Consider the following 13196-nt stretch of genomic DNA (forward strand, 5'->3'; position numbering starts at 1 on the left):
TGTAATGAAATGGCCTTACCAATGGTCTTTATTGCTGAGTCAGGTTCTTGATTTGCCAAGTAGTGTGTACAGAAATCGTACTACCACTTTTTCATGTATTACAAGAATATAAGCAATTTATAGTAAGATTTAATTACATGGTACTTCTGAATGTTTCCTGCTAGTGGGCTTGATGGGTGGCTCTTGCGGTAAAGAACCCATCTGGCAGTGCAGGAGACATAAGAGATTCAGGTTCAATACCTGGTCTGGAAGATCACCTGGAGGAGGGCATGGCAACCCACTCCAGTATTCTTTCTTGGAGAATCCCATGGACAGAGGAGCCTGGTGGGCTACAGTGCATAGGATTGCAAAGACTCAGACATGACTGACGTGACTTAGCACGCACGTATTGCACACTTCAGAGAAGCCTGGAACAGCTAAGGATGCTCTAAGAATAGAAGCTGTAGGAGACACGACACCCTGATTGTGTGTCAAACTACAGCTTGGCTTTTTAAAACAAATTAATTTTCCAGTTCAATAAAAATTTAATGAGTGGAGTTTCAAAATAGTAGACTGAACTCACCCTCTGATACTGCACCCAACAAGAACAATCCTCACTGCCTGCCAACCTTCAGAAGAGTTAGATTCTCACATGGCAACTTGGAGCTCCAAGTACAGGTCTTTCTTTACTTACAATGGAGTTACCTCTCAATAAATCCATCATAAGTTGAAAATATATATAAAAAAAAAATAAAACAAATTAATTTATTTTGTCTTTGGCTACACTGGGTCTTGGTTGCTGTGCGTGAACTTCTTCTGGTTGCAGGGAGCGGTGGCTACTACCGAGTTGTGGTGTGGGCTCTTCTCACTGTGGGAGCTTCTTGTTGAAGCACGGTCTCTAGAGTGCATGAGCTTCCGTAGCTGTGACATGTGAGTTTAGTAGTCACGGCTCATGGGCTCTAAAGGCAGGTTCAGTAGCTATGGCGCCAGGCTTAGGCGTCCCAGTGTGTGTGGAATCTTCCTGGGCCAGGGATCAAACCCGTGTCCCCTACCTTGGCAGGCGGGTTCTTAACTGCTGGACCACCATGAGGTCCCTCAGCTTGGCCTTTTAATTGTCTTTGTGAACAACTTTCTAACATTCTACAACATGGAGGTCAATAAATATTCCAGTGACATGTTGTAATGTCTCCTTTTCATAAAAAGAAATGGAGTTGAAGTGGAGATTGGTTATAAGCTTATGGAAATATTTTAAGTCTCACTGAAAAAAGATAGGGCAGTGATAAAAATGAAGATTAGAAAACAACATGGGAAATGGCTACCTCAATCTTTCAGAATTTGTTTTGGCACACACAAAAATTATGTTGATCCCTGTAGGTGGTTGTTGAAGCTAAAGGGGAAAATGGAAAAACAAAAGAACTTTTAAGACATACTTACTTAAATTTACCTATGTTTCACTACATATCTAATAAACATCCACCAGTCCAATACCTTTCTCACATGGTATGTGAGCTCTTGTCAACAGGAAAGAAAATTTATGTTCAAAATTTATGTTCAGTACCAAGGAAAGGAAATGTTCTGTGTGTTCTTCCAGTCATGCATTTACAAAAGATGTATATAAAAGCAGAAATATATGTAGTACTGCTAACTTCTTATTCTAAAACCAATCTAGAGTAGGAGAAATAGGCAGAGCTAGCCCAGGGTAGTCTTTAATGAGAATTAGAATGATGAATAGAGCTTAGTTTTTAGGACTTCCCTTTCAATGCCTTTTAGCATGGTTAGTCCCTCCTAACAGCTTCAAGGCAACTGAAAATTGGAACTTGTTAGTGATTCATTTAAATCTCTGTAATGCTTTAAAAAATCAATATTAAGAACATTTATTGAGTATCCACATTTATAATCACACATTAGATATTGTGATTAGGTCCAGAATACTTGATACCTTCTAAACTTTGTGCTCTTGAGTGATTTGGAGTTTGCTGGAGGAGACATTATAGAGATACACACACCTCCTCTCTCTATATATATAAAAATAATTCCCACACGAAGAAACAAAATAGATGCTTAGGTAATTTTTTAAACTTTTAATTTTAATAACATATGCATTTGTCCCCAAATAATACAGTGGGCACAGTTTGCTCAATTTAATGCAGATTTTGTCATGTGCTGTGTTCCGTAGTAGACACAGGTTTAAATAAGAGTCCCCATCTTTGAATTGATGGTTCTGAGTGTGGTTGGAAGGGGTAATGGGACAGATGGACTCAGGGCTCTCCTGCAAGATAAACTGCTGATGCTCCTAAGAGAGGTATGGCAGTGAGTGCTGCCTTGACCTAGTGCTTGGTTCTTGCCCTTGAGCCCTGGTTTTCGGACTCACAGAACATCCTTGCCTTGTTGGCCACCTTAAGTTCTGTTAGGAAATGATTACTAGGAGGTGTATAATAGTGTTGTTGTTGTTGACTTGCTCGGTCGCCTCTGACTCTTTGCGACCCCATGAACTGCAGCACTCCATGCTTCCCTGTCTTTCACCAACTCCCGGAGTTTGCTGAAACCCACGTCCGTTGAGTCGGTGATGCCATCCCACCATCTCATCCTCTGTCCTTCCCTTCTCCTCTTGTCCTCACTCTTTCCTGGCCTCAGGGTCTTCCAATGCATCGACTCTTGGCATCAGGTGGCCAAAGTATTGGAGCTTCAGCTTCAGCATCAGTCCTTCCAATGAATATTCAGGACTGATTTCCTTTAGAATTGACTGGTTTGATCCCCTTGCTGTTCAGGGGAGTCTTAAGAATATATAATATGTGTATAACATGATCAGAAAAAAAGGAAAAGGGTAACATAGGGTTTAAAATAAGGAAAAGCCTAGCTAGCTGGGGGGATCAGGGAGGGAGGGGTTGTGTGAGATGATGCTGGAAAGAGGGTTAGGTTAGGGTTAGCCTCCAGAATTTGGGGAACAAAGTCAGAGGCAGGAAAGCGTGGGTCACAGTCATGGACTAGTGAGCAGCCTGACGTGCCTGGAGCCTGGAGAGACTACGAGGACACAAGCTGGGAAGGTAAGGTTGAGTGACGGCGGCACGTTCGTCTGACATGCTTTGAAGTAACTTTCAGAAAGTCATCCGCTTTTAATTTTTGCAAAAGTGTTTTTTTCCTAGGCTCGTCAGCTCCGATGATGCCAATAACTCAGGCAAGAGTGAACCAGTGAGGGTGTCTGACATTTTCCCAAGCCCTTCATGCCTTTGTCAGAGTGATTTGCTCATTCTTCTTCTGTTGACTTTATTCAGTTCTCTTTATGCCCCGCTTGCTCCCTTACCTACTTTTTCCACATGGGTGAGAAAGCTCTAAGGATTTAGTTTTTCTCCGTTTACACCAATTGCCTATGATACCAAACTCTTTCTAGCCCCATTACTAACAGCCTTGCCAAAATGGACTTTTCCGAACTTTCTCTGGAGTTCATGCTCTTCTTTCTCTTTCAGCACTGGTATTTCTCCAGAGGAATATCAGCCAGTGGTCTGATTGTGTGTGACACTCTTGCAGATTAATTGTAGTTACTAGGCATGTATGAATGCATTTGTTAGCCTGTGACTGCTTGTGAAGTTTTTTTTTTTCGCTAATGTGACAAATGCACTTGGCTACTAAACAAGAAAACATCTCAAAAATTTATCTTAGTGATATTTGGGGCTAATTAAAATCATGTCCTTAATGCTCCTAGATTATATAGTTGTTATGGACGTGCTCTTGATTGATGAAACAAAGATGCAACTTGTCTCTTACTTCTGCTCATATGTATTTGTAAGCAGATTTTATTTCAAAAGGAACTGGTAAAGGCCAGCTCTGAGGTTTCTTTTGCTTTTCATTATCTTTATATTCAGATTAAAAAAATGTTTAAAAGGGCTGTAAATTGCCTATGCAGTGTAATATTCCTACTTTATCTTGTCAGTCATCAGAATAGGCCACTGAACTTGGTGTAGGTCCAGTAGGTTCCTGTTGATTTATTTTGTAGGAAGAGGATCTTGCTATAGGTTTTGAATCAGAGATTAAAAAAAAAATACACTTTTGCTTTTTGAATGTGTGTTGCACTTTCAGGCATATGCAAGCTTAATGGTCTGCCTTTCTGTATCATTTTCTCCTGGAATGACAGCTTAACAGTTTTCCTGGTTGGATTGTGTTAAAATCTTTAAAGGCTGCATTCACTAAAACATATGTCCTGTGTTTGGGCAAGCCAAAATCTGTGCAATCATTTTAACGGAGTTTAACTTCACTACTCTGCTATTACTACAGATATCTTATTGTTAAAGCTCCATTAAAATGTCTTCAATTTAGAGTCTGTTATTTTGTATAGACACTGTTCTGGGATGTGCTGAAGTATGCCGTTGTGCTGTCTTAAAAGTGGAGTTTGCTAAGAAAGCAGTAGCTTCAAGACATTAAAGAAGGACATGCTTAATATAGTTTAATTATTTTAATGAATTTCTAGCTAGTTGACTTTCCTGGAGTGTCTCCCATAGTCTGAGCCTTGGGCTAGGTATCCCACATAGATAACTTGACATTGTGGTCATTAGTAGTGATGTCTGGGCAAAAGATGGACGATGGGGAAAAGTCATGTAGCAGCCAAACTAGGAACAAGGTATCTTGAAGGTTCTATCAGAGCAGGGTTGCTGTGATCTGTTGGTTGTGTGTGTGTTAGTTGCTGAGTTGTGTCTGACTCTTTGCAATCCCGTGAACTGTAGCCCGCCAGGCTCCTCTGTCCGTGGAATATTCCAGGCAAAAATACTGGAGTGGGTGGGTAGCCATTCCCTTCTGAGGATCTTCGCGACCCAGGGATCGAACCCAGGTCTCCCACATTGCAGGCAGATTCTTTGCTGTCTGAGCTGCAGTGTCCTTGTGCATTCAGCATTAAGCTTTTGGTGGCTCCTCTTAGATCCCCTGTTGTTGATGCCCTGGGGGAGGGGACGACAGAAAGAGTGAGAATCTCTGGGAGAAACCCAGGGCAGGCTTGACGGCCGTAGGTTGTTTCACTCCTTGTCTTTCAGAATTGGTTTTTAAGTTTTCTTGACAAATTTCTCCAGCCCTCACAGGGAAAGCCCTTTCGTTTTGCGGTAGGGGGCACTGATGGCGAAGGAAATGGCAACACACTCCAGCATTCTTGCCTGGAGAATCCCATGGACAGCGGAGCCTGACCGGGTCGCAAGAGTTGGACATGACTTAGCGACTAAAGTATGACTACTAGGGGACACTGACACGTTATTTGGGGTCCTCATCTTGAATTGGCTCAGTTTTTCCTGGTGCCATTAGCATCTCTAACTCATTACTGCTCCCTCTGGCTGAGGCCAGGATCCTGGAACAGGTCTCAGTGGCAAGAAGCTGAAGAAGCAGATACTGGAAAATCCAGCCTTACGTGATCTTTCCTGGCTGTGATAGGTTTAGCTTTCCTATTGAAAAGTTGTTTAAAAACTCTTAAATTTTTTTTTCGAGTGGAGCATTACATTTATCTCAGAAGAAAACTTGAAACTTGAAATATCACTTTTTTTTTTTGGTCAAGAAAAGGAATATTAAACCCTTATTAGTGTTTATATCTACAGTGATTTATTTTTAAAAGGTTACTGGCTATCCCTGTTGAAAGGTACCATATTTTTACTATCTAAGTAGGTCAGAATGCTAAATTTGGCTAGAAAATTCCCAGCAGTTGGATATCATTGTGCCTTAATGTATGAAAACGAATGCCTGTTTAAGTTGACAGAAGATGTAGTTTAATCAGAATGTCTAGTTGAATCACCAAACGTGGAAAGAGTAACACTCTACTTTGTATATTTGCAATGATCTCATTATTGTAATACTAACAGTGTTAATAGTTTCTAAAATAGAAAAGAAGCTATCTTCAGAAATTTTAATAAATTAAAATTATGAATGATAAAAAGCAGATCCCAAGTCGAATTTATATTTGTTCAATGATCATTCACTAAGTCGTGTGTGACTCTTTGTGACCCCATGGACTGCAGCACTCCAAGCTCTTCTGTCCCTCTATTTCCCAGAGTCTACTCAAATTCATGTCCACTGAGCCAGTGATGCTGTCTAACCATCTCATCCTCTGCTGCCCCCTTCTCCTTTTGCCTTCTATCTTTCTCAGCATCAGGGTCTTTTCCAGTGAGCTGGCTCTTTACATAACGTGGCCAAGCAGTTTCAGCCTCGGCTTCAGCATCAGTCCTTCCAATGAATATTCAGAGTTGATTTCCTTTAGGATTGACTGATTTGATCTCCTTGCTGTCCAAGGGACTCTCAAGAGCCTTCTCCAGCACTACAGTTTGAAAGCATCAATTCTTTGGCACTCAGCCTTCTTTATGGACCTTACAAAATCTTGGAATTCTGTTTATAGACTCAGGCTTTTATGATGGATGTTAATTTTTTGAAAATATCAATGTTTTGTCTATACTTGGGCATTTTTCAGAATTTGATGTAATTTTATTTTATACATTTTAGTACTTTTCAGGTACTAGATGAATTAAAGAGGTAGAAATGAAGTTTAGGTGCTATCATAATTAAATAAATTAAAAGACTCAACTCAGCACCTAACACAGAGCAACCCCTGTGACAATCAGTGGTTTAGGGATTTTGATTATTATTTATGACTCCTTTCTTGTTGCTGTAGCTTCACTTTCTCACTGGTTTGGGTGCTTTGACAATTTCCATAGATTTACAGCATTGTTAACATTTCATTTTGTGTCTACCCTTTAAGTCTTGGTGTTTTAAAAATTTCTAGAATTATTTTCAGAACTGTCAGCATAACTCCTGATTCAAGAACTTGCATTTTTACCTAACATACTTGCATTGGTATTGAAGAACTTCACCTTCTCTGATGCTAATAGCTGATTTCCCATTTTGTCTGGGATCCAGCTTGAAGGTCAAGAGATGGGCTGGTTATGATCTTGGCATTCAGCTAGTCATACAGAGCCTGGCACGGGTCTGGCTGACTCCCTATGTTTTCACTGTTCCTCTTTGCTGGTGGAGTTTGGGGTCTTAGGGTTCCCTTGTATCTGAAGGTACTCCTAAGATAACATAAAAATATTTTTTTGAGATTATGACTGTAATGTCACATGCATTTGTTATTTTCAGCGTCAGTCCAAAAGATCTTTCCTTTTGTTTTTACTTATTTTAGACTTATTGAGAATATTTTCAATAACATAAATATACTTTTCACATAAAGTAAAAAAGAAAAACAAAAGTGTTTCCCCACAATCCCTTCACTGTCAGGTTGCAGGAAAAACAAGTTTTGATAGTTTGGAATGAATTCTTCAAGAGTATTTATACATGTTGGCTCAATGTGTATAGCTATGTTAACTGGTGTCCCCACTATTGAGGTGGTGGTTCTTCAGAAAAATGAGATGATGTTCTTCTGCAATTTGCTTGTTTTATCAGTTGACTTGTCACAGGCACTGGTGCGTGTCCTCAGTCTTTTTCATGACTGTATAATACTCTGCTGTATTGATGTATCTCAGTTTATTTAGCTTTTCTCCTGTTGGCAGATTTTATCTGCTTACACATCCTGTTGCATAAATGCCACAGGTTGGAAACTTCTATCTTGAGTACTTGTGTGCACTCAGCATCCCTACTACCCTTTGCAGGCTAGAGGAAGGGTAGGCCACTGGCCTTGGCTGCTTATTAGCCTTTTGAGCCAATCCTGAAGTTTGTCGTTTGATGTTGGATAAGCCTCAGTTCACATAAAAAAATACCAGCTCTGTTGTATGAGGTTTGAACATAATTCCAGCATTTTTATAGATGCTTCTCATTTCTACCTTTTAGCTAGGTTGCATCATCTAGCTGAGATGGATTTTGACGGTATCATTCTTAGACGCTCTTATGTTGGCAGAATTCTGGGTTTCAGAGCTTTAAGAAAGGTCTGATTGTCAAATCTGTTTATTGAATAGGCAATCTTTAAAGTCAGGACATCTTTTTAGGAAATACTTTGAGAATGCATTTTTTTTTTCTTGATTGTGAAATATTTTTGGCTTTATATTTCTAACCAGGTGCTTAAAAATTTAATTTGTGCCTTTCACACTGGCATAATTAATCATAGTCATAAAATTCAAAAACCAACATATTCCAAGGTTAATATTTCATTAGTAGGCGATGGTGTTCTTTAAAGTGTTCATAAAATTTTACATTCTTCAGTCACTATTTACATAGTAGATATAGTAACTTATTTTTGTCGCGGCTACTGGCCATATCTTGAAGTTTTACGTCTGCAGGCTGAAGCTGCTGCATGCTCTTGAAATTCTAAACTTTAATTGCCTAGAATGAAGGAAATATTTTTAATTTATACACAGGCATTCCTTGGAGATATTGAGGATTCGGTTCCAGACGGCCGAAATAAAGTGAATATTGCAATAAAGCGAGTGACATGAATTTTTTGGCTTCCTAATGCATATAAAAATTATGTTTACACTACACTGTAGTCTATAAAGTGTGTAATAGCATTATGTCTAAAAAATGTATGTTGTCTTAATTAAAAAAATACTTTATTGCTAAAAAAATAATGTTAACCATCATCTGACAATGCCGACTTCAGTTTGTAAAAACTGCAATTACATGCAAAGCGCAGTAAAGTGAAGGGCACTCAAATGAGCTCTGCCTGTAAGCTTTTTTGTTTGGAAGATTTTTATTTCATATTCCTAAAATAGTAATGTAGAATTTAAAGAAGGTGATATCAAATGATTGGAAATGTAGAGGAGAAGTTACAACTTCTCCTTTGTAATATGGTAATTGTGTAACATATTTTAAGCAGTAACTTGCTGTTGATTTTAATATTTTTTAACCTTCTGCCACCCTGGCCTCCTGCTATGATATCATAGCTCTCCTTTTTGATTTATTGTTGTACAGAGTATGTCATGCACAGTGGGAGCAACCATACCAATCCAGTGTTGAGAGTATGTCCTTATGGTCTGTGACATTTTCTACTTTAAAATGGACTTGTGGTCGTTAACCAAATTTCAGTGCACTTGAACGAGGAGAGTTGTAATTGCCTTTTACTTTCCTGCTGATTTCTTCTTGCTCGGTTTTCTTTAATGTCTAGTGGCTTGAGCTTTTCCTTTGTGACAGTTTTTACATGCTATTTTTATGTTTTCCTTTTCAGCACCCACACAAAAATGTCCTAAGACTACTTATATATGTGCACATATATTCCCAAATGGACAAAAAGACACTTTCATTCTTAAAGTCACATTATGAAAAGAAATGATACTCAGATAGGAAAATGTGAAATACAATAATTCAATTTATAACACAAAAATATAATGGAGTACATTTTTAATGACATACATAGAATTACAAATCTCATTTTTCTTTTGCCCTAGGATTATAAACTACTGAAAACTTTTTTAGCAGTGCAAAAATCAAACAACTGTCTGGTTGAAAGGGAGTTACAAGTTATTTGGCATAAAATTGAAATGCTAATTTTAAATTGCTTATTGGATATAAATAATTTATTTTTATTACTTAAAACTACCATTGTATACTTGAAATATGTGTTCTCTTCAGTTTCAGACTTCCTTTTCTCTTTCAGTCTGTGATCAAAACAGGGCGACTGCTAGTAAGTCACGAGGCTCCTTTGACGGGCGGCTTTGCCTCCGAGATCAGCTCAACGGTTCAGGTAGAGTAACTTTTTGGCACTGATGTAAGCATTTGTACAATTGCATATGTCTATTCCAAGAACAAAATTACTTATCACAATATGTAAAAGAATGCACTGTTTAGAAATGTACATTTTTGTGTTTGACTCCAGTTCACTGTCCTTCAGATAATGGTCTGATTACATCTTCTTAAAAAGAAATCTTAAAAGCTGAAAAATTCCTTAATAGGAAGAAGGAAGTTTGAAATAATCTTAAGAAACTCATGTAAGCTATGTTTGCTAGGATAACAGGAAAAGCAAACTCTTAAATTTCAATGTGATGTTTCTCTTTTGATAGAACTTTTCATGATAAAGCTAATCAGGAAATGGTTTATAAGATTGGTTTTAATAGCCTTCACCTTACAAAAAAAAAATGAATCTGTCAAAAGTCAGCAATTTAAATTCAGCAAATAATTTTACAGTCAATAATTAATTTATTAATTTGATTAACAGCATTACATTATGCTATTGAACACTTTTGAAATGGTTTAAAAGCACCTCTTTTTAAAAAGTATTATTTAGATGCTGATTATCAGGAAAAAATTCTACAGACCTCTTTAGAGGATTTTTATTTGAAACTTTCATTCACATTTATATTACAGATATGAGTAAGATTATCTAAATGTTTCATCTTTTATAATTTTTTAAAATAAAAAATTAAATAACTATATTTTAAGTGGAAATTTGCATGAATTTTAAAGTTAGAGTATCTTTGTAGCTGGAAAACATTTTACCTTACTGGTGGTCAGATAATTCTATTGTTGAGATACATATACATGGAAAATTCTTTTAAGAGTATAAGTTTTAAAACCTTGATATGAAATTATGAGATATGAACCTTGATCATTTCTACCAATAAAATATCTTTAAATATGAATTGACACTGTTATAAATATTTTAAAATTAGATGAATCAAATTTAAGCATAAATATTTTTAAAACTAGATCAAAATAATTCATAATTATGATAAAAATTATGCTGTTATTTTTACATATTGTATATATTATCATTAACAAACTTAAGAAAATATTTGAGTTTTGTAGATTTTTTTCTTTTTCATAGAGATGACAGTTTGAAGCATATTGCTTATCATTATGTAATACAAATACCTGGTATGTACTGTACGTTTTATTCATGAGTAATGTAATGCACTATCTTTGGAAAGAAAAAAAAAGGGGCTTGCAAGAATGAATCACTAACACCAAGATTCCATTTCAAGTCAAAGGCAAACTGGAAAAAGAAACTAGGATTTTCTGATTCCTACTTAATACGTGGTCCACTAAATCCATTTGAATGAGAGGAATTGGCTGTTGCTAATGGAACCTCTATCTGACAGCCTTGTTTCATTTTGCCCACTGAATATCATCTTACTGTTATCTCAAAAATTTCACTACCATTTAAAGGTAAAAGGAAAATAAGTAGAACATAAAATTTAGAAATTACAACTAAAATCTGGTTTCTCTAAGTATTCTTTTAAAATTTGAATTCCATTAATTGTTATAAGCTGAAATAGAATGTAGCATATGTTTCAGTGTGGAAAAGAATTAGAAAGATTATCTAGTCTAGTGTCTACTGGTCTTGAAAAATATGTGGACTTATATAGAAGGAAAATTGTCTCTTGGGCTCCAAGAGTAAACCAGTGAATTCTAGTTTGAGGAGTATCATATTATGAGCTACATATAGTCAGTGTAAGAAGTTAACACCAAGGTCATAAACACTGTATCAAAATCAGATCCTGAAGTTATATGATAATAATCAGTCAAGTTTGTGAGAGAGATGATCCAGAATATGGTCATATTTTTTATCATAATATGAAGACACCAAAACAAAGACAATACCTTGTAATACTCAGACTCCCAAAATGCCCACTGATCCTGAGTGTCTGAGGTCTGAGAAATTTTGAAGCCACACCAACTGTATTCCTTTAACAGATGAGTGGTTGAACCAATTTTAAAATTAAGTCGAACATTTGGGTCTAGGATAGGAATCTTGAGTAAATGTTGAGTGCTCACTCTTTATTCAAAGTACCCACCACCCACAGAGGAAGATAGAAGTTTTGGATTCATTATAAAATGTTCTCTGTTTCCCATGTGAGAACCTTTCCACCAACTAACCACAAAATGATTTAAGGCAACAATGTAAAATCTGTAGAGGGATCTTCGTTTGATGTTTTGGGGAATTAGAATTTGAATTTACTAATACTAAAAAGATTTAGAAAATGTTCACAGTTGTTTTTGACTAATTCAGATATTACTTGTACAAATGCAAAGGGTAGAAAGTGAATTTTAGCAAAATATAATCGGCATAGTATCTCTGAATAGTCTGCCTGTTGTGGCTTTTGTGTATTGACTAGGAAGAAAAGAAATGCTAAACACGTTGAGAGGGTTTTAAAAAAAACTTTTGGTGATAATGTCTGCATATAGTGTAGAGTAATCTGAATAATATAATCTACTCTTCAGTAATCGTTTCATGCACATATTCAAATAAATGCAGCTTATCGTATTGAGCATCTTTACGGAAGATCCGTCACATTCCCTGTTGTAAGTGAAGCCTGTATCACATTACCCAGTGCCTGGGTTTGTTTAAACTGAAATCACTTAAGTGTGAGGTGCAGCTGCTTTCACCACTTGGAACAGTTCATGCTTCTCTATTTCTTTTTGTTGTGTATACTTTGTAAGGTTAAAAAAGATAAAGCAGGGTTAAGATTTTGAAAGCAATTTTCTGAGACGCAGGGAAAAGGTACATAGAGAACTTTTCATTGTCGTCCTAGAAAAGAAGTTCGAAATTAGGGATGAGAGTGATCTGTACATGTGAGCACTAAGGATTAAAATGCTGAGTTATTCTCGTTGTATCAAAAAATTTAAATTTTATGTAAAAGTGAACAAACACAAACAAAATGTACTCCCCAAGCATTGTTTTGTGGAAGATATTTGGTAGTTCTTTAAGAACTCATGCTTAATCTTGCAAAATTGCTCTTAAAAATGTAATATTTTGAGAGAATGAGTATTAACAACACAACTATTGCTTTAAATTCAAAACCGAGATCACCATCTTCTATTTTCCTCAAATTTTAAATTATTTCCCATATTAAAAGTTAAAAATCTTGAAGAGAATACAGCATTTTAGACAATATTTCTTTAAGTTTATAATTATTTTTTGATGGAAAAATTATATCACGTTGTATAATATTGAATGTCAAGTAAAGGAACTTTTTTGCAAGTATGGGAAGTATTTTTGGCTTTCCTTCTGATGATTTTTAGTTAAACTGATAAAATATGAAAAGAATGAATATAAAATATGTCCATATTTTATTTACATAACTTTTCAATTTATAGCAGATGGTTCTTCTATCGTACAAGGAGTTCAGTGTACACAGATTTTCTTATGCCCATTGCCTCTTTTTCCTAAAGCCATTTATTTTATTATTTCAATAAATATTCATCATTACCAGTCTCAGTTGGGAGTAATGTTAAAGTCACAAAAGTGTTTAGGAGACTACTTTGTATTAATTAAACCTAACATTTGAACCTTATATTTCTCAGTAGTTTCTTCATAAAATTCATGTAAATGC

General features: G+C 36.3%; 1 protein-coding gene across 3 annotated transcripts in view; it reads left to right on the forward strand.

The window, feature by feature from the left end:
* Positions 1-13196, forward strand: part of BCKDHB (branched chain keto acid dehydrogenase E1 subunit beta) — a 271343-nt gene that overhangs the window by 193780 nt on the left and 64367 nt on the right. For 2 of the 3 annotated variants that reach the window (XM_070449827.1, XM_020899358.2), the window contains exon 9: positions 9521-9607. The exons of the other annotated variant lie outside the window; for it this stretch is intronic. In XM_070449827.1, coding sequence (XP_070305928.1) covers positions 9521-9607 — 87 coding nt within the window. The remainder of the gene's footprint in view (positions 1-9520; positions 9608-13196) is intronic. 3 annotated transcript variants of the gene reach the window in all.

The sequence above is a fragment of the Odocoileus virginianus genome, chromosome 19 (assembly GCF_023699985.2).
Source record: "Odocoileus virginianus isolate 20LAN1187 ecotype Illinois chromosome 19, Ovbor_1.2, whole genome shotgun sequence".
Classification (NCBI taxonomy): Eukaryota; Metazoa; Chordata; class Mammalia; order Artiodactyla; family Cervidae; genus Odocoileus; species Odocoileus virginianus.